This window comes from Podarcis melisellensis (genome assembly GCF_964234715.1).
Source record: "Podarcis melisellensis genome assembly, chromosome: 13".
Lineage (NCBI taxonomy): Eukaryota > Metazoa > Chordata > Lepidosauria > Squamata > Lacertidae > Podarcis > Podarcis melisellensis.
The window spans coordinates 1,811,057-1,836,238 of NC_138545.1; the positions used below are offsets into that span (position 1 = coordinate 1,811,057).

The 25,182-nt window shown below is 57.0% G+C and overlaps 2 protein-coding genes and 1 long non-coding RNA gene across 4 annotated transcripts in view; 1 reads left to right on the top strand and 2 right to left on the bottom strand.

The window, feature by feature from the left end:
• LOC309355903 overlaps positions 1 to 24,056 on the top strand; it is a 143,426-nt gene extending 119,370 nt beyond the window's left edge. The window contains exon 5 of one of the 2 annotated variants that reach the window (XR_014162592.1): positions 24,047 to 24,056. This is a non-coding gene — a long non-coding RNA (uncharacterized lncRNA). Of the gene's footprint in view, positions 1 to 10,011; positions 10,022 to 24,046 lie in introns of those variants that run through there. The other variant, XR_014162593.1, reaches the window with a different exon arrangement.
• LOC309355794 (membrane progesterone receptor epsilon-like) lies at positions 4,122 to 6,020 on the bottom strand. Its single transcript, XM_081886942.1, has one exon. The coding sequence runs from the start codon at positions 5,414 to 5,416 to the stop codon at positions 4,292 to 4,294; it is 1,125 nt and encodes a 374-aa protein (XP_081743068.1). The 5' UTR covers positions 5,417 to 6,020; the 3' UTR covers positions 4,122 to 4,291.
• On the bottom strand, positions 10,882 to 21,673 carry PCOLCE (procollagen C-endopeptidase enhancer). The gene is made up of 9 exons (XM_081886883.1): positions 21,497 to 21,673; positions 20,658 to 20,766; positions 20,045 to 20,306; positions 17,439 to 17,563; positions 17,054 to 17,190; positions 14,873 to 15,147; positions 13,076 to 13,147; positions 12,260 to 12,430; positions 10,882 to 11,222 (listed from the first exon to the last, which is right to left on the bottom strand). Exons 1-9 carry the CDS (start codon positions 21,586 to 21,588, stop codon positions 11,062 to 11,064), a joined length of 1,404 nt encoding a protein of 467 aa, XP_081743009.1. The 5' UTR covers positions 21,589 to 21,673; the 3' UTR covers positions 10,882 to 11,061.
• Positions 24,057 to 25,182: the final 1,126 nt, after the last annotated feature.

Here is a 25,182-nt window from a genome sequence, read left to right on the forward strand (position 1 = left end):
TGAGAGGCCACAAGACTCCCAAGGCTAACCCTCTTTCTCTCTAACTAACCGTGGCAGCAGCCTGACAAGTGTGCAGACCAGGATTTGCATTGTCCTGCCAAAGTGGACCCTCAGCCCCAGGAAAGGTGGCTAGATTGAGTTTGGGAGGTGCTGTTACTCGGGCAGAATATCTGCTTTGCACACGGAACGTCCCCAACTGAACCTCTGGCAGCGTTTCCAGGCAGGACTGAGAGAGGTGCCCGCCTGGGACCCCTTAGAGTCACTGCTGACCAGTGCAGAGGATACTGAGCTGCAGACGGACCCCGTGGTCTGACTCATTATGCGTCAGCTTCTAATACTGCATCTTCATTCAGACATGAACCCAGAGCCTGGGGAAAGAGAGGTGTATTTGTCCCCTGCAGCGGAATTGTGGGTTTGGTGCTGGTGGTGGTAGAGAAATCACCAGATCCCAACCCCACAAGCATGCGCTGCAGATTCTGAACTGCTCTGCTGTAAATTTCAGGCCTTGCTGGGGCCCAAAACCGCTTGGCCCCAGAACAGAACACTTGTGCAGCAGCTCCAACGAAAGGGAGGGAAACAGCTTCCCCTTTCCGATAGATTTGGAGCGGGTTTCGGAAACGGTTCTTTGCCTAGCCCTGAACTGCATCAGGCAGCCTTGGGTCCCAGAGGCCCCTCGGTGATTCCACTTTCACCTTGATGCACCCTGGCCAGGGATTTCCTCCTTTTGTCCTTCGCCCCACCAGGTCCCTGTTCTATATTTAACCCCCCCGGAGCTCCTGCCAGCTTCCCACATGCTGTGATTCAGAGCAGCCTCTCACAGTGGAGGCTTGGTGGGATGTGGGGAGTGTTCCTCTCTCTCTCTCTTTCCCCGAACCACTTCAGGAGCTTCCGGCAAAGGGCTTGAATGCTGGTCTCAGCTGTCCTGGGCCAATTTTCCATGCATCAGCCACTTAGCTCGCCCCTGTCTGCTCTGGTGGCCTCACAGAAGCTCCGCTCTCATAATACCATAGAGCTGGAAGGCACCCCAGCGGTCATCTAGCCCAACCCCTGCAATGCAGGAACCTTTTGCCCACGACCCTGAGATTAAGAGTCTCACGCTCTAATGACTGAGCCACCCCAACTCCAGGGAGCAGGCAAAAAATGGCTGCCAGCTGCTGCCTTCCCAAATCTTCTTATCTCCCCAGCATCTGGGGAAAGGGGAATTCCTGCATCGCAGGGGGTTGGAATAGATGACCCCTGGAGTCCCCTCTGTGATTCTATGAGGGGCAACCTGGAAGGTCTGCTGGAGATGTGAGGGGCGAGAGCCTCAGAACAGCCCTGGCAGGTTTGGCTCATGGCCCGTGTTGGCTGCCTTCGTTCTCCCAGAGGCCTGAGCTGGGACTGGGAGGGAGAGCGATGGCAGAGGGACAGCGAAAGCTGCCTTGTGTCCAGCCCAGCCAGGGGCGCCTCTGCTTCCTCATTCTTCGGGCTCTGCATTTCCCAATCCCAAGGTGCATCATTGCAGCGACTGCTTTTGCTCTAGATTCACGCAGGTGCGACTCTTGACTTCACCGCCTCTTTCCTGTCCTCTTCTCCCCTACCTCTCAAGCAAAGCATGCCCAGCAGTCAAACACTTTCCCTTCCTTGTTCTCCTCACAGCTTGCCCCAGGACTACTCTGGAGGAGCCACCACCAGGCTTGCAGCAGAGGGCAAGGCCTGCTGGGCAATGTGTGGCCGCACAGTGTTTTGCCGCTGCCTTGGAGTCCCCCAGAGGGGAACACAGTTCAGCTCATGAAGGCAGAGGAGAATAATAATAATAATAATAATAATAATAATAATAATAATAATAATTTATTATTTGCACCCCGCCCGGGATGGCTGGCTGCCATAAGAACACCCAAGAGCCTGCTGGGTCCAAAGAATGCCTGGCCAGTCCAGCCTGCTCTCCTCACAATGGCCAAACAGAAGGAAGCTGGACCTGAGCACAAGAGCACCTCCCACCCCAGCATTCAGAAACATGGCTGCCTCTGATCTTGGAGGCAGAGTGCAGCCATCATGGCTAGTGGCCATGGACTGCCTTCTCCTTCTCCTTTTGTCTAATCCTCTTTTAAAGCCATCTAGGTGACTGCCGCTTGTGGGAGTGAGTTCCACTGGCTCCTGAACTGAGGCAAGAAGGAGCAAAAGCCTAGTAGAGACCACCGTGGCTATATGGTTGGGGAAGAAAGGGACTCTGCACAAGGTTTTTTGGGGGAGGAACGGGGAGTACTCTTCATATGATCTCAAATTACATACTCTTTTCGCTCTGTTTTGCTCAGAGCCCTGGACCCTGTCTGCTAACAGCAAGGTCTGGTTCTCTAGGTGAGAGCTGGACCTTTTCACACTTGCAACGTGTTTTGGGGTGACAAGCCCCACGTGGAGGGTTTGCAATGCTGGCTGTGGGCAGAGGGTGAGCCTTGCTGCCTTGCCTGCAGTCAGGGCTCCCTGCAGGCTACTGTTTGGACTCCGAGATGCAAATAATCCCTTGCCAGGAAACCAGTTCCCCTTGGGGCAGCTGGGGGGGGGTGAAGGAGGAGGCTCCTAAGGAAGGATCTGAGCATGAAGCGCAGGGCTTTGAGAGACCAAGAGGCCAGCTCCTCCCTCTCTGCTCATTTCTCAGACAAGCCCCACCAGCAAAGAAAACCCACTTTCGGAAATTTAGCCACTCAAACCAGAGAAGGATGGGATCAATGCTTCTGCTGCCCCCCACCCAGTTTAATACAGAAACTGCAGGCCCTGTTGCTGCCCTTTGCCCTGCCTGCTTTCTCTCCCCACTACCAGCAGCTGAAGTCCAGCATTACAGTGACCTTAATTTCTCCCAGCATTTGTTAGAGAGATGTTATGGGGGGAGGTAGAGAAAGAAAGAAAGAAAGAAAGAAAGAAAGAAAGAAAGAAAGAAAGAAAGAAAGAAAGAAAGAAAGAAAGAAAGAGGGAAAGTGCCTTTTCTGCCCAAAAGAACAGGGAGAGGCAGAGCTCCCCCCACCCAAAACTTTTCCATCCTGCAGAGTGACCCCCCCACCACCACCACCCTGGGAGCTGGCCTTTGGAGGCAGGAGCTGAAGTTTCCACTGGGGCTATTTTTGCTGCTGCTGCTGCTGCTTCCCCACGTCCGCACACATTAAAAAACAAACAAAGCAAAACTATTTTTGCGCCCTTAAACTCAAGACAGCTTCACGTGCAGATGGAATATATTTAGGGATGAGCGGAACCTTTTCTGAAGTTGCTCTGAGCCTGGGAATCAGGCAGGGACCAGAATCAGAGAGATGCCCTGCTCTGAAGAGGCTGGAGCAGGTGGAGCAGGGCCCCTAGGTCAGGAGAGGCTTCTGAAATCATTTTGCTGCTGCTGCTGCTGCTGCTGCTGTTACTTGTCTTGCAAGAGTGCAGAGACTGGGGTAAAGTACAAAAATTAGATGCACCTGATAGCCCGCTAAGCACCCAAGCGAGTTGTTGCCAGCCAGGCCACCTCCATAAGAAGAGTCTGCTGGATCATGTGAATGGCCCACCTGGTGCAGTATCCTGCTCTCACAGGGGGCCCCCAGATGCCCCAATGGGAAACCAGCAAGAGCCACTCTCCCCTCCTGCGGTTTCCAGCACCTCCTCTTTGGAAGCCTTGCTGCCTCTGACTGTGGAAGCAGATCATAGTCCTCATAGCTAGGCACCCTCTCTTCCCTGTTCTCTAATCCTCCTTTAAAGCCATCCATCTTGGAGGCCATCACTTCCTCCTGGGGAGCGGGTTCAAGACCTTAGACTCCAAACTTCCATAAGCAGGTTGGCTGAGAACTTGGGACCCCTGCGATTCTGGCTCCTGGCCACCCTAAGGATCCTGGCCCCCAAGTTTACCCTCCCACTTTCTCTCCCGAGGGAACTCATCTGCTTCCCAGACAGCACCTCCCACCCCTGACTGATACAGGATTGCTGCCTGACACCTCTCCCAGCAGGCAGAGGAATGGAAAACTACCCCTGCAGGACTTTGCATTGGCCTGTAGGAAAAATAAACCCCGCAGGCCACAATCTCTGGCCTTTCAAGTTGCACCAGCACAGCTCCCCCAAGATCCTGTTTGCCAGGTCCAAAAAACCGCATGGAGTTATCTGCAAGGGACACCTAATTCGGTTCAAGTCACATCTTCCTTTTATTTCAAGCTTCTCCGGTTCCCCTTCCCCACCCCAGAGTTAAATCCAGTGTGAGTGCTAGACACAGCGAGTGTTTTCCAGTTTCCAGCAGTGCGTGGCATCCCTCGCGCCTTGCCCAGAAGCCATGCAAATGAGCCAGTGCGCCTCAGTCCCCTTTCCTGGCCTTGCTCCGCTGGTGGCTGGCGTAAGCTCTGAGCCCGAACCAGCCCACGATGCTGGCGAGCAAAATCAGCAGCAGCAGCATCACGCCAAAGGTGGAGAGGAAAGTGGGAGCCCTGGGCAGGAGGGGCAGCCCGGCGCCCAGCTCACGGATCTCCCCTCGGATCATGTGCAGCTCGTCCAGGATGCTCATGAAGGTGCAGCAGTGGAACCACTGGTGGCTGTGGCCCCAGATGTCGAACTTCCCCGGGCTGAAGCGCTCAGGGATCTTGCTGACGTTGAAGATCCCGGAGGCCAGGAGCCAGAAGCAGTGGCGCAGGAAGAAGCGGCCTGTCCCGTGCCCGCCACTGCCGCCCCACCACAGCTTGCGGAAGACGGGGATGGAGACCACCCCAAAGGGCAGCAGGAAGACCAGCGTGCGGATGAGGTAGCGGTAGCGCGGCCACTGGTGGCGGGTGCTGCAGCAGGCCAGGGTACAGAAGAGCGCGATCAGGCAAGCGCTGGGCACGTAGAGGGCCTCAAACCACGTGCCCACCTGGCCCGCCAGGGCAGAGAGCCAGCCAGCACCCTCCCAGCTGGGCCAGGCGCTCGGAGAGGAGATGTTGTTGCCGGTGCCCGGTAACGGTGGTGGAGATCCTCCGCCTCCCCTGGGGTGGATGTAGTAGAAGTAGGCCAAGGAGGAGCCCACGGTGTAGGCGCTGATGGTGCCGTAGTCGATGTAGAAGCAGATCTCGCGGATGACCAGCGACATGGAGTTGAAGAGGTGCGCCATGCTGCTGGCCACCAGCAGGCCACAGACCCCCAGGAAGTAGCTCCAGAGCGGGTAGTAGAAGGGGTCCAGCGGACCTTCGGGCACCACGGGGCCCTCGCCCCAGAACTGCTCCAGGAAGTGGAAGGCGAAGACAAAGACGGCCAGGAAGTGCGTCCAGAAGTTGCCCGTCTCGTTGGTGGGCCGGAAGGCCGAGACCAGGCACTGGGCAAAGGTGTAGCCCGGGCAGCGGTAGCCGCTCAGGATGAAGCTCTCCGTCATGCTGGGGGGCACTTCGCTCCAGCGCAGGAGCAGGCCCCCTCCCTTGCCGGAGGCAAGGGGCATCTGGGCCCCCCTGCCCATGGGTGCCCCTGCTGACCTTGTCCCTTCGCTGCGGCTACAGGGGGCAGGAGTGGGGAGTCAGCCCCAGCCCCCCGGTGCTCTGGCTTCTCTGGCCACGGAAGGAGACGCTGCAGAAGGGGGTTCTCTCAGCTGAGCACCCGGCCCCACGCCTCCCGGGCTGTCACTCCAGACCCCAGACCCCCTCGGCGATGCTGGGTGCGGGGAGCAAGAGGAGAGAAAGAGCGCAGATTGCAAAGGCGGAGCTGCTGCCTATGGCTGGGCAGGGGGGCGGCGAGGATGCGGCTGCTTTAGCGGTTGCCATGGAGAGCCTGCCTCCGCTCCGCCATCTGCCCCAGTGCAGGGGGGGGGTGCTTGGGTGGGGGAGCCCACAGAATGACCGCGGAGGATGGGCTTAAAATCTGCGGAGATGCATTTGCAGGCGTCCTGCTTTGGCAGGCGTCCCCTCCGTCTTCTAGAGCGCAACGATGTCCTACATAAAAATACCTGCTAAAATCACCCGGCGGGGGTGGGGGGGGCGCAGGTGCGGCCTCTTCTTCCCAGCCTCCCTCTTCCACCGGGGTAAATCTGCAAGCGGGAGCTGGCCTGCGGGCGCCGCCGCGTCTTGCTGCCGCTGCTGCCGGAGGCGCGCAGGACGCCGGAGCGCGGGAGCCGGCGACGCGGCCGGGTTGCTGGGCGTCGTGGGCTGGCGCGGCCGGGCGCCCTTGCCGGGATCCGCAGGAGGGCGCGCGGCCAAGGCGCTGCTTTTATCTCCGGCCCGCCCCGCCCTCCCGCCGCCCCAGGCCCGGGTCCAAGCCCCGCCCCGGCCCGCATCCACGCAGGCGAGGCGCAAGGCGGCAGGTGCCCCGCTCGCCCTCTCGGCTTGTCCTCCACCAACCCACGGAGGAAGAAAATGCACGGAGCAAACGGCGGGGTGGGGGGCGAGTCCAGGCCCCAAAGTGGCGGAGGGCAGGGCAGCTGTTTGGGGCGAGGTTAACGGATAATAATAGACTGTGGTTTGTGGGTTCCAGCCCCATATTGGGTGAAGCTTCCCTGCATTGCAGGGTCGGACTAAATGACCCTTTGCTCCCTTCCGACTCTCTCATTCTAACCTGGATTTGAAACCTCTGCAAGGTCCACCGAAGGGGGAACTTTTTAAAAGAAATTACCAATATCCCTTTATAACATCCCCAGCAGGAACAACAGAGCCCCGAGCCAGCCTGGCCTCCTGCGCGCAAGGAGCTCAAGGCACGCATCTCTCCCGGGGTGTGACCTGGGGGGCGGGCGGCGGCCCCTGCCTTCTCTCAGCCCCACGTACCTGCCTCGCCGGGCTGTTGCATGGGGAGCGAGGAGAACCAGGCACGTCGCTACCTGGAGCTTGGGGGGAAAGGAGGGATATCCGAGCCGCAAGCAAGGTGGGCAGAAGTGGGGTCGGGTTAGGGCTGCAGCGTGGAGGCCCCAGAGAGCTCGGTGGGTCCCTGGGATGCGCGGGAAGGGTGCGAGGGGGGAGCCTCCGCAGCCTCAATGGGGCAAGAAGAGGGCAGGAGCCATGGGTGGCGAGGACCACCCCACATCCTCCTCCTGAGCTGCATCTTTGGTCCAGACCTAGAGAAGGAGGCGGAGGGCGAGGCGCCGCGTCACCCGCCCGGCAGAGACTGTGCGCTCAGGGTGGAAGCGCCCCCAGGTCTTGGGAAAGCTCTCCCCACCTCTGTTCGTGGGGTTCAGTGCGAGAGCTTTGGCCCCTCTCGCACCAGGGCACATGGGTGCACTGCGGGGTCTTTCCCAGAGTCAACAAGCCGGCCCACTTCCTCGTGCCTCCGCTGGGAACCCCACGGCTACGCCTATCTCAGATGCCTTTGCCACCCTCGGGCAACCGAGGAACCGCCATGGATAGTATGAGCCAAGGAAACGCGCAAGAAGAGCCCCAGCAGCTGGGTCAGGCCCATAGAATGGCAGTCAGGGTCATCTAGGAATCCTCCGGTTCTCAGAGCAGCCGACCAGGTGCTTCCAGAGCTTGGGGGCTGCCCTGAAGTGCAACGGTGACGGGCCCTGGCTTAGACGGGCATTTGAAAGGGCATCGCGGTGCCAATCCCACGAGGAGGTGAGGTCTCTATGTGGAACCAGGCAGAGGGCCTTCTCGGTGGTGGCACCCTCCCTGTGGAACGCCCTCCCACCAGGTGTCAAGGAAATAAACAACTATCTGACTTTTAGAAGACATCTGAAGGCAGCCCTGTTTAGGGAAGCTTTTCATATTTGATGAATTATTGTATTTTAATATTTTGCTGGAAGCCGCCCAAAGTGGCTGGGGAAACCCAGCCAAATGGGCGGGGTATAAATATTATTATTATTATTATTATTATTATTATTATTATTATTATTATCTCTACCCTCGCTAGACTTCTTTCTAGCGGTCACTGTGAGAACTGGATGCTGGACTAGATTTGATCCGATCTAGGGACTGCAGGGCTCTCTAGATGTGGGGCCGCACCTGCCCTCCTCATGGACGCGGGGCTATCAGCCTGGCCTGCCCCACCGCGTCTCTCCTGCCCATCTCCTCCTGGCTATTTTTAGGCACATCTCCCACGGAGGACTTCGGGTCCCGGCGCAAGGAAGGGACGTCCCGACCTTGCAGACGGACGGGGCCACCTGCTCCTCCCAGGCCTGGCTCGGGGCCCGGCTCGGGGGTCGCTCGGGGACAGGCGCTGAGACGCGGGGGGGGGGGGCAGCAACGAAACCTCTCTTTCCCCCGCAGTCCCGCTTGCGGACGCAAGGCGGCGCCCTGGACCCACTTTCCAAATAGGCAGCACCTGAGAAGACCTAAATTGGGAGGCAGGTGATGATGGAGAGCTGGAAGAACGGGGCGGGGAGGAAGAGGAGGAGTCAGGACGCCTGGGTTCCCTCATCAAGGTGGTGCGTGTGGTGGCAGCAGATTAGAACAGGTGGAATTATAGGAGAGTTGGAAGGGAGCATGAGAGTCATCTAGTCCAACCCACTGCAATTCCCAACGTGGGTCTCGAACCCACAACCCTGAGAGTAGGAGTCTCGTGCTTTCCTGACTGAGCTATCCCAGAACTGGAATAGCATAGGGCTAGAGTTGTGGTCAGAGTATTGGCCTGGGAGAGAGGTCAGGGTTCAGCACCCGCCTCACCTTCTCCACAAAACTCATTGGGTGTGACCTTAAAGGCCCATCACACTGCCTCTCAGCCTCACCTACCTCGCAGGGTCGTTGTGGAGACTAAATGAGGAGAAGGAGAAGGACCTTGAGATCTTTGGGGGGCGAAAGGTGGGAGATCAGGGAGGCAACGGTGGTCGCTGGTTGGGTATCCATGCTTTGTGATGCAGCAGCAAAAAAAGCTAATGCTATTCTAGGCGGCCTCAACAGACGTGTCCAATGAAGAGAAGTTGCAGTTCCACTCTAATCTGCCTCCGTCAGACTATTCTTGGAGTCCTGTATCCATTTCTGGGCACCCCACTTTAAGGAGGAGATTGACAAGCTGGAAAGTGTGCAGAGGAAAGCAGCCAGGATGATCAGGGCCTGGAGACCAAGCCTTGTGAGGAACAGTTGAGGGAACTGGGTGTGTTTAGCCTGGGAAAGCGGAGGAGATATGAGAGCCACCTTCAAATATCCGAAGGGCTATCCCAAGATGGAGCAGGCTTGCTTTCGGCTGCTCCTGAGCGCAGGACCCGAAGCCACGGCTTCACACTGCAGGAAGGGAGATTCCGACTAAACGTCAGGAAGAACTGTAGAAGCCATTTGACAGTGGAAAGATGGCGGACTCGCCTTTCCTGGTGGCTTTGAAGCAGAGGCCGAATGGCCACTTGTCAGGGGTTCTGGCGCTGTGACTCCTGCACTGCAGGAAACCCTTGGGTCTCTTCCAACTCCAAAATCTCTAAATTCTTGCCTCATGCTTCCCCCATGGGAGGAGCAGCTGCTTTAGAAGGTGCTTTGTAGTCAGACCATTGGTCTATTCATCTCAGTATTGCCCACACCAGCTGGCAGCTCTCTGCAATGTTCCTTTTAAACAGGGAGTCTCTCTCCACCTGCTCTACCCACTGAACTACGCCCCTTCCCCTCATTTCGCAGCGGCAACCCAGAAGCGCTTGCAACTTGCAAGGCGCAGAGCAGTTCGGCTGGGAGCCAGGCGGCCTGCTTCCTCTGCAAGGCTTGGAGACGGGCCAAGAGGTTTTTGCAGCCAGGAGCAGACGTCTTGCACAGGCCTGGCCTGGGGTCCTGGCTCCAAACCCCGTCTCGAGGGTGCTCTCTCCCCCTTAGCCTGCGCCCCATCTCTGCCGCCGTCCTCCCCACCCCCAACTCCCCTCCCAGGGGGACTTGGCCGCCCTCGCAACTCAAGTGATGTGGCAAAGCTTTGCGGTTTCCCCTTGGCCTGCTTTGCGCCCGCGTGGGTGGAAACTTAATCTGCTCTTTCCTCTGGAAAGCAGAATTCGCCAGCAGCTGCTGTTTGCAAGGTGGCGGGGCTTCTCGTTGCCCCGTCTCTCCTTGCCCAAAGAGCAGCTTTTGCCCCCTCCAGAGGTTGGAGTTTGGGGCTTCCATTGAGGGCTTTGCACCTTTGCATCGGTCACACCTCACACAGGGCAGAGGACTGGACAAATTCACGGAGGAGGAGGCTAACAATGGCTTCTAGCCCCGATGGCTGAGCCCTGATTCCGCACTTAGAGGCAGAGATGTTTCTGAATGCCAGTAGCTGGTAACAGCAGGAGGGGGGAGATCGGCTCTTGTGTTCGAATCCTGCTTGCAGGCTTCCCATGATGGGCATCTGGTTGGCCCCTGTGAAAACAGGATGCTGGGCCACCTTTGGGCAGCCTGGCTCTTCTGATTCCCTCATGCGTTTCCCCTGGAGCTATTACTTCACAGTGGTGAGCTCCCGTTGCTCGGTCCCTGCTCCTGCCAACCTAGCAGTTTGAAAGCACGTCAAAGTGCAAGTAGATAAATAGGTACCACTCTGGCGGGAAGATAAATGGCGTTTCCGTGCTCTGCTCTGGTTCGCGGCTTAGTCATGCTGGCCACATGACCCGGAAGCTGTATGCCGGCTCCCTCGGCCAGTAAAGCGAGATGAGTGCCGCAACCCGAGTCGGTCACGACTGGACCTAGTGGTCAGGGGTCCCTTTACCTTTTTTTTAACAGGGTTGAGAGCTTGGCCATCCTCCCTACTCTGTCCGACCCCCCAACTAATAACTACACTGCAGCGGGCTGGACTGGATGACCCTTGGGGCCCCAATTCTACAATCCTACGATTTTATGAATTGTCCACCCCTTGCCAACACAAGCACGCCAGAGAATCCACCCGCCGCAGGAGCGGGCTCCCAAGTCGCTGTGCCACCACCTTGCCCAGCAGACCAAGGCTTATGAGTGCTCCGTATGTGACCCCCAAGCTCCTGGGGGGGTGTCAGGCATCAAGGGGTTCCCGGCACCAACGAGAATGAAGGGTTCGCAAGGCCATTCCAACACGGGAGAAATACGGAAGCAGATATGTAAAAATACCTTTAAGAGACACTTGCGTTTAACACTCAGACCTCCCCAAACACAAGCGCAGGGCGGTGTGCGGGTACATTTCCCCTCCCCCTCCCCCGTTCATTGGCTATATGGAGGCGGGCACCGCTGGGCACCCCTGGGGTGGCTCTGTCCGTAAGGGAGACGCGGCAGCGCAGGCTCAGGTCCTGTTCCTGGCAGCTGGCGGTGCGGTGCAGGGACGCTTGGCAAGGTTGGTGAGGATCTTATGCTGTGGTTGGCGGAAGGGCACCACGAAGCTGGTGGGGGGGAGCTGCCCACTCCCGTCCGCGCCGACTTTGCCCATGAAGACGTAGTTGGCACCTGCAAGGGGGAAAGGATTAGTGTTATGTACTGAGTTGAATAGGATCCAAATTGCAGCAGTCTGATTGGTCCTAGAACAATAGGACCCAGAATGCAGCAGTCTGATTGGTCCACAGAGGCCACCCAATCCAGCTCCAGGTGGAAAGGAATCCGCAACCTGATTGGCCTACAGGAGAATCCCAGAATTAGCCAATCACATTTATTGTGTAAATAATGTATATAAAGCAGACATTCTGGGAGAACTTCCATTCCTCCTCACCACTATGAGCTGAGTAAAGAGCATGAAATCCACTCTCGACTCTGAGTATATTTCAAATACAGTGGACACTTGGGTTGAGAACGTGATCCTTGCGGGAGGCACAACCCACAGCGTCCACAACAAGCAGCGCCGCGTCTGTGCATGTGTGGGTTGCGATTCGGCTCTTCTGTGCATGCGCAAAGCACAATTTAGCGCTTCTGCGCATGCGCCGAAACCTGGAAGTAACCCATTCCAGTACTTCTGGTTTTCGGCGCGTCCGTAACCTGAAGCGTCTGTAACCCAAGGTATGACTATAATACATGGAGCCCCTGGGAGAGGAGGCAGGGTGGGCCTCAGCTGGCCGGCTGGGTGGGAGCCCCTTCGCGTAGGCCCAGAACTGATGGCAGAGGGACTTCTCTGCCGCGTGTGGAAGACGGAGCCCACTCGTTTCCTGATGCCCCACATGGTAAGACTCGAACCCACACCTCCAAATTGCAAGGAAGGAGATTCCCACTGAACACAGGGTTAGAAAGCCATCGCAAGGTGGCGGTTTCTCCTTCCTTGGAGGCTTTTAAGCAGAGGTTGGGTGGGCATCGGCCAGGCCTTCTCTAGCAGTGATTCCTGCAGGCATGGCGGGGGCTGGACTGGATGACCCTCGGGTGTCCCATCCTACAGTCGTAAGATCTCGAGGACCTCTCCTGCCCCTCTGCTTTTCTGCACAGTTTGTGTAAGGAAACGGCGGAAGGAGCTGGTGCGGGGGTGAAAGGACATGTGAGGGGCGAGTGTGGGGGTCTCTCACCTTTCTTCAGGATGGGGCACTGCCGGCAGGGGGCCTCGAAGCGAAGAGTGGCTGCGCTGCCCTCGGCGGGGAGGCTCAGGGCTCCTGCCTTGTACGTATTCCCGAGGGCGACGGTGATGGTGACCTTGTTCCCTGCCCCTCGCACGGCCGTCTTCACTGTCCCAGAGATCACTGCAAAAGCGGCGTTGGAGGGTGAGGGGCTGCCAGAACGGAGGAGGACCCCTCCCAGGTTGGAGCCAGGGCAGCCGGCAGTGGTTCCCAAACATTCTTGGAGGACCCCCACCCCCTGGGTTCCAGGATCTCGTTCCCATTGCCCCCTACCCAAAATGCTATAAAAGGCATTATTCAGAACAGCAGTTTGCAGCATCAGACACTTATCAGAACGCTTGCAATTGATCACATGTGCGTTCAAAACCCAGTTAAAACTACCGTAATTAACTCCGCAAAACGGATGACCAAAACTTGATAGTCATTGGCACCTCAAGCACCCCCTGCTGCCCGCTTACCTCTTCGCACCCTCTATGTAATTCCACCGCCCCCCAGGGGGCAGGACCACTGATCTAAGAGGCTATGGGGTCTCCAGAGACATTTGGGGCTCATTCTGATTGACAACTCACTCCCAGCCATTTTTCTTCTGCCCCTCCCCCGCAGAGCTGCCCAGTTTCATTTCCAGGAGCTGGCAGAACGAGGGTGTGCACATTTCCCCACTTTGCCCCCCCCCGCACCTGTTCAAATGGGGGTTGGAATAGATGACTTTTGGGGGTCCCTTCCCTCATGATTCTACGATGCCCCCTCCCGCTTTCCTCAAGGGCTCACCAAAATCGCTGGTGCAGAAGTTGCTCTGGAGCGTTCCTGTCCGGCGGCACTTGTCTGGGCAGGTGATTTCACCTGGTGGGGGGGGGGGAGAAACGGAGGGGAAGAGTAGAATTGAAACAAACCCCCCAACTAGCACTCTGCACATGCTCAGGAACACGTCCTCAACGTTACCTGCAGCAGGGCAGCTTTGGAAACTTACCTTGCTTCCTGCTTGGCCATTCAGAATGCACATTATGCACTGAATAATATAAAGGATGCGGACAATTTTGTGGAAATACTTTATGGGTAAGTCTAAAGAGTTGGGACGTGGGTGGTGCTGTGGGTAAAACCACAGAGCCTAGGACTTGCTGATCAGAAGGTCGGCGGTTTGAATCCTCACGACAGGGTGAGCTTCCGTTGCTCGGTTCCTGCTCCTGCCAACCTAGCAGCTCGAAAGCACATCAAAGTGCAAGTAGATAAAAAGGTACCACTCCGGCGGGAAGGTAAACGGCATTTCCGTGTGCTGCTCTGGTTTGCCAGAAGTGGCTTAGTCCTGCTGGCCACATGACCCGGAAGATGTACGCCGGCTCCCTCGGCCAATAAAGCGAGATGAGCGCCGCAACCCCAGTCGGCCATGACTGGACCTAATGGTCAGGGGTCCCTTTACATTTACCTTTAAGTCTAAAGAACAGCAACTACCAAAACCTCAGATTGGACTCTGGCAAACTAAACTAGACTGATCTGTCCTGGAGGGGAAGAAAGGGTAATTTTGTTTTTGTAACCTTCTCCTTTTTTGGGGGTAATTGTTATATATCGGAAATCAATAAAACTATATTTATTTTACAAATAACACATGCCAGGAGATAGGCCTGGAAGCTCCAGGGGAGCCTGGCCTGCTGCAGACTGTGGACAGTGGGGCTTTTTAGCTTGGAGAAAATGTGAACAAGAGGTGACACGATAGAAACTTATAAAAATTATGCCAGGCAGGGAGAAAGTGTGGAGAGGAAAGTTTTTTTCCCTCTCTCATAGCACTGGAAATCACGGACATCCAATGCAACGGAATGCTGGGACATTCAGGACCGATAAAAGAAAGCTAAACTGTGGAACTCCCTGCCACAGTAGACAGGGATGGCGACCATCATGGATGGCTTCCAAAGAGGATGAGACAAATCCATGGAGTAGAAGGGAGCTCTCCCCCCCAAAAAAATTATTGCTGTCCCTGCAAATCCAAGAATGACATATTCCTACAGTAACTTGCCCAGCGCTGCATTCTTACTAAGTTTCACCTGAAGTACGCACAGCTTCCAACATTGATCCTAGTAATTGCTCCCTGCAGAGGTTCTGGTGTTGGGGCTGGAACAAAAGTTTCTGCCTCATTTATAAAGGAAAAGAATTGGAGCGAAGTCTCACCCAAAGTGCCGACCCCTGAGGTGCCTTCTGTGGCGAGGGAGGTGTTCCGGCGGAGCCACAGTCCATATATTATTTAACCAGATTTCAAGGGGGATTTCTACGGATTGTTTGCCAAGCTGGGGTTAAAGGGGATTGGCTTTGTGCTCAGATCCTGCTTGGAGGTTTTGCACTGGAGCGTCTGTGAGGACACTGGACTAGGTGAGCCACTTTGGGCCTCATCCTGCAGCCAGGCTCTTCCGATGCCCTTATGGAGCCTCCAGCTCCATAGGCAGTCTACCTCGACCCTTAGGTCCTGAGGGTTATTTGGGAACAGGATGCTGAGCCTAAGGAACCTCTGGCCAGATCCAGCAAGGCTCTTCTTAGGTCCTGACACACCCCACGGTGATCCTGTTTGCAGATGCCTCTTACCTGTGGCAGGTGGTGCCGTGGGCCGTGTGGGGCTGGGGCGGGGCCTGGCGGTCGGTCTGGGGCGCGGTGCCGGCTTGGGCTTGGGGGCTACTGGCTTCCTGCCCGGCTGGGCTGGCTTGGAGCCTGGGAAAACGCGTCCTGTGGGCAGGGAGATGCCTTTGTCCACCGTCTCGCCGGGGCTCTTGAAGACATAGGAAGCCGAGAAACCGTCGGCCGTCACGCTGAGATCCGAGACGAACTGGACCAGCAGTTCATTGCCATTTGAGGAGACAGTGCTAGATGACCGCAGGGAGAGGGAAGGAATTGAGAAGAGCAGAGAAGTCCCTCCCTGGCCCTACTCTAACGTCCTGGAAGCCACATTTAGGTTGCCCGCTGCGACGGCAAAAACCTCCTCTGTCTCTGAGATGCTGCTTCTGGTTCCACGCAGAGGACCAGGCAGGCAGGTGCAGCTTGGGCAGGAGAGGATGGTGTGTCAAGACAAGGGGCTTGGATTTGGGAGGAACCAGGTTTCTTTGAATCGTAGACTTGGAAGGGACCCCCGAGGGTCATCCAGCCCAACCCGCTGCAAGGCAGAAATATTCCGCTACCCGTATACAGGGATCGAACCTGTGGCCTTGGCATCATCAGCCTCCCTGTGCTCTAACTAACTGAGCTGCCCAGGTGGCAGAGCAGCTTTGAGGCTGGTTGGCTGGGGGAAAGCCGGTTCAGAAGGGATCTCTCCCCCCCCAGGCATGAGCACAGCGATGGTGGCTTTAAAAGAGGAGGAGGCAAATTATCGGAAGAGGAGGAGAGGGCGAGGGATGGCTTGGAGCGGCAGGCTCTGCTGATGTTCTTACGAATATACGATGAAATAGACCAAGAAATTAAATGGAGGAGGCGTAGAAGGAGGCCCTGTGAGGCCAGGGGCAGTTCAGGGAAGCCAAAGGCGATGGGAGAGAGAGATTATTTGCCAAAGCAGGCGAAAGGGAATTTGTGGTCTTAGAGGACGTGGGAATGACCTGGGGAAGGGAGAGAGCCAGTGGGAAGCCCTTATCTGTGGGTGTAAACCAGGGGTTGGCAAACCAAGGCCCGGGGGCCGGATGCGGCCCCCCAGGCTCATAAATCTGACCCACGGACCCTGCTGCCCGCTCGGTCAGTCCCCACACACTGCAGACGCCTTGCAATGCAGGGACCGACTTGCACGATGCTGGCACGGCTTCTGGGCAGATGGCACGCTGGCGCGGATTCAGATTGGCTGCAGGAAGTTCCAGCGCAGCCATGGACGGAAGGTGGGCAGCAGGTCTGGGCCGCGCCATGGGCATCATGACGGGTGCGCCATGGAGCTTCAGCCAGAGTTTGGCGCACCTGCCAGCCCCGCACCTGGCGCCCAGCTCGCCGCTGCTGCAGGTGGCATGCTCGGCGACCGCGCTGGAGCAGCTGGAGGGCAAGCTGCGCGCCGCCTGCATGGCACTGCATGCACGGCCTGCCCGCCGACGTGGCCTCAGACAATGGGCTGCAGCGCATTGTGCACACTGCTTGGGAGCTCCGTGGGTACAGTCTGATAAAGCGGCTGCTGCTCATCAACACACCTGGTGAGCGGGCAGCGCCGATACATGCTCCTGAGTGCGTGCAGAGTGCTTTCCTTCCTCCAGGTCCAGAGGCAGCTTTGGGACCGGTTTGGAGGGTATTCATATTTTTCAAAATATCGTCCGGCCCCCCACAAGGTCTGAGGGACAGTGGAGCGGCCCCCTGATGAAAAAGTTTGCTGACCCCGGTGTAAACTCTCCAGGAACGATGGGGAAGGGTCACTGAGGGCAGAGGGTCCAGAGAGCAAAAATCCCCCCATGGGGCAGACTCCTCTGCAGGGATGTTATACTGAGCCCCAGGCGACGAGGGACATGCATTTGTCGTTGAAATGCTCAGGGGATCTTGAGATGAGCGTGAAACAGACTCCCCTTCCTTGGAGGTTTTTGAGCAGAGCCTGGCGTGTTGCGGATGCTTCTGCTGCGATTCCTGCAGGGCAGGGGGTTGGGCTGGATGACCCTCAGGTGTCCCTCCCTACCCTACAATCCTATATTTCAAGGAAGCATCCCAAAGAGGAGACACGCTGAAGCAACAGAGGACTGCAACCACCCTAACGCTGGCAGCCGACGTGCTCCAGTCACAACAGAAAAGGGAAATTTGTGCGCGGCAAAGCCTCACCTGGGCGATTCGTCCCCGCAGAACTTGCCAATGCGCCTGGAGTCGTCTCGGTCTCCGCCGTTGAAAACGGCCACGTAGTCGTAGCGACAGTAGGTGTCGGGCTCCACGTCAAACTTCCCGAAGGTCAACACAATCACCTGGGGCGGAGGGGAAAGGAGAGAGAATAAGTTCCCGTTGCACCGGTGGGCATGGCCTGACTCATAAGCTTTGCGGGCAGAGAATGGAGGTGGTTGCTTGCTGCCACCCCACCCACTGCCCTGGGAAGAGAGGCCCCGCCGGAGGAAGCCGGCAAGAATCACAGAACTGCCGAGCTGAAAGGGACCCCCCAAGAGCATCCAGCCCAACCCCCTGCGACGCGGCTAAGGGGACAAGCAAGCAGCCTTACCTTGTCCTTTGGGGCAATGATGTGCCAAGAGCAGCTGATGCCGGGCGGGTAGTCAGTCTCAGGCCAGTTGGGGGTCTTGAGGGTGCCCTGGGGTTTCTCCAGCTTCCCCCCACAGAACTGATGCTCTGCAAAGAGAGAAAGAGGGGCAGGGCCGCCAAGGGGGTCAGCGGAATGGGCAAGGCCAGGGATGCTCAGAAACTCGTGGCCCTCGTCTCTTGAGGTGGCACACAGGAAAACTTCTGGGACGCCCACTGCAAGCGTGCAAACACACACACACACACACAGATCCCACGTGCAGAGCCTCTGGGAGCCGTGGGGACAAGGTGGGCCCACACCCAGCCTTTTGAACCCACAGAAGAAGGGGGCTCAAGTGTGCCAATCAGTCGCTGCCTTGAGGGATCGTGCCCGCATGCCCATGTGCAAGCAGGCAAAACCCCTGCAGGCCCTCAGGCCGGCCATTCCTGCGCAAACCTCTACCCACGTGCCGCATGCCAGCCAATATTCTACACCGCCCCTCGGAAGAGCCCCCTAACTAAGCCCAATTCAGAAGCCAGGCCTGTCCTGCAGCCAGCGAGGGATTTGAAGGGGCCGGGGATCAAAGACTCAACGGGATGGATGGGGGGTTTCAGGAAAGGAAGGGGGGAGATGTTTTTATTTTACTGGGGGGGGTGCAATCAAAGCTGGTCCGGCGTCTTATGGTCTGAATGCTTGTTTGCTCTGCAAACAGTCCAGGGGGGCGGAGAGAGAGGCCCCCAAAGGGAGCAGAACCGCAGGGCGAAAACAGCAATTTGGGAGACCGCACTAATGACTGGTTGCAGAAGAACCAGGAATGGGCAGAAGAGGCTGGCATCGCCCGGGCCAGCAGGCGGGGAGGGAATGAGAATTTTATTTGGAGGGACGTCCGTCTCTTCCATCCCATACTTCCAGCCCCTCCTGAGGACCCTGGATGGGGTCTTCCCCTTGAGCAGAGGACCCCACAACCCTCCTGACTATGGGCTTCCAAAAGCAGAAAGAGCACCCCCTGCCCACCACCCAAAAAGCCAAGCCCAGGCCTTGCCCTCCTTGGAGGGGCAGGAGGGGGTCTCTGCAGCTGCCCCTGCGGGGAAGAACCGGGGGTCTCATACTCACCGTCCCAATAGTCCCACGGCTCCCAGAACCCCCAGGAGTCTATATGATTGGCACCCCCTTTTCCTCGTCCCTTTGGGCGCCCTGGAAAAAGGTCCTGTGCATTGGGATGGGGCGGGGGGAAGGAAAAGGGGTGCGAGAGACTTGCCACCCCCCTTTCCTTGTGTCACCCCAGGGTGCAGAGCGCCAGCCTCCCCTCATTATGCTCCCAGATGAGCAGCTGGTTCGGCCTAAAACTCTCCCTGCCGGCCGGATCCTTTTTACTCGAGGTCAGAGGTCAAACGCTTGCCGTGATCCAGGGAGATTCCACAGCAGTCCTCTCACGCTTCGAACATTCCAGCTGGCAAACGCTCCTATCCCAAAACCCTGCCCCCTGAAAAGTATTTGTCAGCCTAACAGTTGTTAAATTGGTTTTTGAGATCCAGTCCTCCTAGGATCCCATTGCTGGCTGCTTCTTGGGGGTTTCTGTGCAATGTTAAAAGTCATCTGTGGTCCCAAAATAAGGAGTTAGCAAATAATGAGTCATAGTTGGAAGGGTCGTCCCGTCCCACCCCCTGCAATGCAGGAATCTCGATTAAAAAATCCCTGGCAGGTGCCCATCCAACCTCTGCTTAAAAGCCCCAAATGAATCACAGAATTGTAGAGTCGGAAAGGACCTCAAGGGTCATCTAGTCCAACCCGCTGCAATGCAGGAATCTCAGCTAGATCATATATTGATCTATGGGCTACTTTTAAAACGAGGCTGCATTTTAAATTGCATTTCAACCTGTATTTAAAATTGGTGGTGTTTTTCCTATTATGATTTTACTGTAATTTTATTGATGTTAGCCGCTCTGGCTGGGGAGGGCGGGGTATAAATAAATTTATTATTATTATTATTATTATTATTATTATTATTATTATTATTATTATTATTATATAGGACAGGTAGCCCCCCAACCTCTGCTTAAAAACCCCAAGGAAGGAGATTTCACCACCTTCCAAGGGACTTTGTTCCACTGACAAACGGCTCTTGCTGTCAGAAAGTTCTTCCTGATGTTGAGTCGGAATCTCCCTTCTTGTCACTTCAAGCCACGGGTTCGAGTCCTACCCTCCGGAACAGCACAAAGCAAGCTTGCTGCATCTTCCATGGAGCAGACCTTCACATTTCTGAAGATGGCTCTAGTATCTCCTTCCGGCCTCCCCTTCTCCAGGCTAAACACCCCCAACTCCCTCAACATGATCTCAACGCGACTCACAATCTCAGGACTTGGTTTCCCTGACTATTAAATATACAAACTTGGCTTGGATTGGGAAACAAGATTGGCATCCAAACCTCCCGCCCCCGAATCCTCCTGGTTCTCAGCACGGGGGCCCCAAAGGATCCTGGGTAATTTGCCAGAGGAACTGTGGGTAAGTCAGAAGGGTTCGGCCAACCTGGCACCCGCCAGGAACTATAACTCCCGCCAGCCCCACCGGCCGCTGCAAGGGGGGTCCCTTACCGTCGACGTGGGGGAGCCCCCCGCTGAACCACACCAGGAAGCCCCTCCCTCCGGTGCCCTCGTCGGACACCATCCGCAGCATCATCCGGTTGCTGGTGCTGAGGACCGCTCCCGGCCGGAAAGTGCCGCAGAAGCGGCCCAGGCGCTGCCCCTCGACGGCCGAGTGCCCGTTGTAGACCTCCAGGTAGTCGTAGCGGCAGACGGGGTCCGGCTCCATGTCAAAGACCCGGAAGGAGAGCATCACCACCTGCCCTTCTGGCACCTGGCAATGGGGGGCAAAGGGGCTGTCAGATGCCAGGGGGTGGGCAGGCTGGCAGAGGGAGACTCAGGGGGCACCCCTGGAGAAAGGAGACTGGCACCCACACTTCGGGGAAAATAAAATCTGAAATAGCTGCAGGCAAAAGGAGGATGTTCCGCTTGCGTGGCCTTAAGTCAGCGCCACGCTTGCGCAATAGGAGCAGGGTTCGAATCCCGGCCAGGAAATGCACTGGGAGACATCGGACAACCTAGCCATTGCCAATGGTCAGCAACTGGTGGGAGCTGGAGCGGGGGTACCTAGCTGCGTGTCCCCCCCACCCTCTGCCCAGGGACCCCCGCCCCCAGGGAGAGTCACCGTGATGGTCCAGACGCAGGTCTTGCTAGGAGGGTAGTGGCTGGGGAAGCCCTCGCTGGCGATGTAGCCGTTGTCGCCAGTGTGGTCGCCCCCGCAGAGGAAGATGGGTCTGGAAGGGAGAGGGAGAAGCATCGAGTTGGGCGGGACCCCCAAAGGTCATCCAGCCCAACCCGCTGCAATGCAGGAAGAATCCCCGACTCCAACTCTGCTTTGAAACCTCCAGGGAAGGAGAGACCACCCTCTTCTGAGGGAATCCGTTCCACTAGGGGTCTGGGGGTTGAAGACCCCCTGGCGTAAAGAAGCTGACTTATTCCTTCATCCATCCAGCTCAGGCTGGCAGCAGCGGCTCTCCAGCATTTCAGACGGGGCCCTACTCGGAGGCGCCCTTCTGCATGCCAAGCAGACGTCCTGCCCCCTTTCCTAGACAGCCTGGGGCTAAGAAGGGGGCGGGCGGCGGGGCTGTGGGCGCCCCCTCCTCCCAGCCTCCCTGCCCCTGACCCAGAGCCGCCTTCCCCCTAGCCCCCCACCCCCGTTCCCAGTAGCTCTCTTGACACCCCGTCCAAGAATTCCGGGAATCCGCTTGGCTCATCTCGGCTCCTGGCAGCCGGACCAGCCGCGTCTCGCCTAAACCCTTCCAGATGTGCCGCGGACGGACCCAAAACTTGGGGGGGGCGCAGCAGCAGCAGCAGCAGCAGTCCCCCCCCACAAGCACCCCCAGGATGTGGAACAGGGAAGGGGACATCTATGGCAAAGAGTCACCCCCCAGCCCCGATCTTGGGGGTGTTTCTTGGGCTGGGGGGCTGGAGGATGAGACGGGTGGGAGGGGGGCGCGCAGGTACCTGGTGTTGTTCCCGGCGGGGGGGTCCTGGGCCCGGGCCAGCGGCAGGAGGGCGAGCAGCAGGGACGGCAGGAGGGAGAAGTGGGGCGCCATCGTCGTCGCTTTCGGGGCGCTTCCCTGAGCTGGACGGGGCGGGCGGCGAGACGGGGACGGAGTGGCGTCCCAGCAGCGCCGCCTCCTGCTTATGGGGAGCCGGTGGGGGGAGCCAGGCGGCGGGGAGGGGCCGAGGGGGCGGGCGGAGAGCCAGGGCCAGGCCGAGCATGTGCAGAGCGCGCTGCGCTCCGGGGATGGGGAAAAGATTCCCGGGGGTCTCTTTTGGGGACCCCCCCAAAGCGGATCCCGAAGGGGCGCCTTTCTCTCCCGTCTGGGGGTCCCAGCAATCTCCTGCTCCGAGCGGGGAAGACGACACGCGTCAGGGCGGGGAGGCTCCGTGCCCCCCTGAACTCCCCGGGGCCACGTGGGGTCTCTTTTGGGAAGCCCCCCCCCAAAGCGGATCCCGAAGGGGCGCCTTTCTCTCCCGTCTGGGGGTCCCAGCAATCTCCTGCTCCGAGCGGGGAGGACGACACGCGTCAGGGCGGGGAAGGCTCCGTGCCCCCCTGAACTCCCAGGGGCCACGCGGGGTCTCCTTTGGGAACCCCCCCAAAGCAGATCCCGAAGGGGCGCCCTTCCCTCCAGCCTGGGGGTCCCAGCAATCTCCTGCCTCCGAGCGGGGAAGACGACACGCGTCAGGGCGGGGAAGGCTCCGTGCCCCCCTGAACTCCCCGGGGCCACGTGGGGTCTCTTTTGGGAAGCCCCCCCCCCAAAGCGGATCCCGAAGGGGCGCCCTTCCAGCCAGCCTGGGGGTCCCAGCAGCGATCTCCTGCCTCCGAGCGGGGAAGGCGACACGACACGCGTCGTGAGAAGGGCGCCCCCGAGATCGCGCGGCAGCGGGACCGCGACCCCCAGCTGGTGCTGCCAGCCGCAGCCCCAGGAGGGAAGGGGAGCCCGGGGGGCTGGCGCGCCTCTCCTCCAGCAGCGAAGCCCGCGTGGCGCCAGCAGGACCCCGAAGGATGCTGCGAGGGGCGTTTCTTTGGGAGTCGGAAGGAGACAGTGGCGGCCTAGTGGTTAGAGTCCGTCGCACCAGGCGCTTGAGCGCCCTGGGTGGGGGGGGGTGGGACTCGTGGTATAATTTCAAAAGGAGAGAGACATACAAGATGCCCGCTCACACGTGCACTCGTGACTAATTCATCTTCCATTTTAAAAAGATAAGATTGTTATATAATCTTCCTTCGCCAAGATATCTTTTTGTAAAAAATTCTATCATTCGTCAATTAAAACAGCAGATAATATAAGAATATTATCCAGCTCGGAGTTAAATTCATTTTGGAACAAGAAGAGTAGAATACTAGGATCTTAGGACAGTAGCGTTGAATGAGGGACCCCCAGGGGTCATCCAGTCCAACCCGCTGCGATGCAGGGATCGCCGCTACAGAATCCCGGGCAGGTGGTTTAAATTTTCTGCTTAAATAGACTATATGGGACTGGCAGAAATGACTGACAGAATCCGAGACCAGGGAAGAGAGACAGCGGAAGAAGATTGGAAGAAATTTAAGGACTATCTTGGGAAATATTGCAAAATTAATGAATGCTAGAATGACGTTGGTTTAGAAATTATGTGGTTCCCAGCTGTAATGGTTTAAGTAAATAGAAAATAAAGGTTAAAAACTAAATGGAAAATAAGGGAGAGGATTTGCTGAATTAATAATTGGAAATTGGAATACAGAAAGGGGAGGTATGAGGAAGTCGCGGAAGTACAGGAAAATAAGGGAATGAAATTATACTTGTTTTTTGTTTGTGTTTGTTTGTATTGTTGTTTTGTTTTGTTTTTATATTTTTTTTGAAACTTTAATAAATATATATTAAATAAATAAATATCTATTATCTATTAAATAAATAAATATCTATTAATTATAAATAAATAAATATCTATTAATTAAATATCTATTAATTATCTAATATCTATTAAATAAATAAATATCTATTAATTAAATAAATTAAATAAATAAATAAATTTTCTGCTTAAAAACACCCAATGAGGAGAGTTTAAGTGCAAAAGGATGATTTACTATTATTATTACTATTATTATTACTATTACTACTATTATTACTATTATTATTATTATTAATAATGATCAAATAATGATGATGGAGTCTTCCGGTGGCTTAATATCATTAATAATAATAATTACTATCATTAATTACGCCCCATCGAGGCGCCCGAAGACACTTTCAGGTGGGCGACCCCCGTCTGAGGGAACCTCCGCCCGCTGGGTGTGTGTGTGGCGTCATAGGAAGCTCCCGCCAATCAGGGCCGGGTGGGCGTGGCTTAGTTGCCACGACAGGAAGGCGGCGGCGGCGATCAATGGAGGCGCCGGCGGGGGGTTTCCCTGAGGCTTCTGACCAATAGAAAAGCGGGAAGGAGAGCCCCGCCCACTAGGGGGCTGGAATAGGAAGCAGTTGGACCAATCGGGAGAGGGGAGGGCGGGGCCGGAGTGCGGACGGACAGCAGGAGGAGGAGGCAGCAGCTGGTGAGAGAGGGGCGGCTGCCGGGGGGGGGGTGGAGGGAGGGAGGGAGTCACGTGGAGGGACCCCCCAAAAAAATAAATGGGGGCGGGCTTGGCCAGTGCCCCCTCTGCCCCCGCAGCAGCCAGCCAGGGGCTGGGAAAGCTCCTGTCTGGCCTTCCCCTCGGGGCAGAGACCGCGGCAGTCCCTGGGGGGGGCGCGGGGGGGGATCGGGACGGTCCCGGAGCTGGGGGGGGGGTTTGCAGCACCACCACCTTCCCTCTCTCTCCCGGCCCCCTAAGAGCCCGGCTGGATCAGGCCCGTCTAGTCCAGCCTCCTGTCCCCACAGTGGCCAACCAGACGCCCCAATGGGGAACCCGCAAGCGGGATCTGAGCGCAAGAGCAACTCTCCCCTCCTGCAACGGGAGTTCAGCAGCATTGCTCCCGGTCCTGAATGACTCCCGGGTCCTGAATGGGGCAACTGTGCCCCCGAAGGACCAGGTGCGCAGCCTGGGAGTCATTTTGGACTCACCACTGTCCATGGAGGCGCAGGTTAATTCTGTGTCCAGGGCAGCTGTCTACCAGCTCCATCTGGTACGCAGGATGAGACCCTCCCTGCCCACGGACTGTCTCGCCAGAGTGGTGCATGCTCTGGTTATCTCCTGCTTGGACTACTGCAATGCGCTCTACGTGGGGCTACCTTTGAAGATGACCCGGAAACTACAACTAATCCAGAATGCGGCAGCTAGACTGGGGACTGGGAGCGGCCGCCGAGACCACATAACACCAGTCCTGAGAGATCTGCATTGGCTCCCAGTACGTTTCCAAGCACAATTCAAAGTGTTGGGGCTGACCTTGAAAGCCCTAAAAGGCCTCAAAGGCCCAGTATCCCTGAAGGAGCATCTCCACCCCATCGTTCTGCCCGGACACTGAGGTCGAGCTCCAAGGGCCTTCTAGCGGTTCCTTCATTGCGAGAAGTGAGGTTGCAGGGAACCAGGCACAGGGCCTTCTCGGTGGTGGCGCCCGCCCTGTGGAACACCCTCCCTTCAGATGTCAAGAAAATAAGCAGCTATCCTATTTTTAAAAGACATCTGAAGGCAGCCCTGTTCAGGGAAGTTTTTAATGCTTAATGCTGTATTTTGTTTT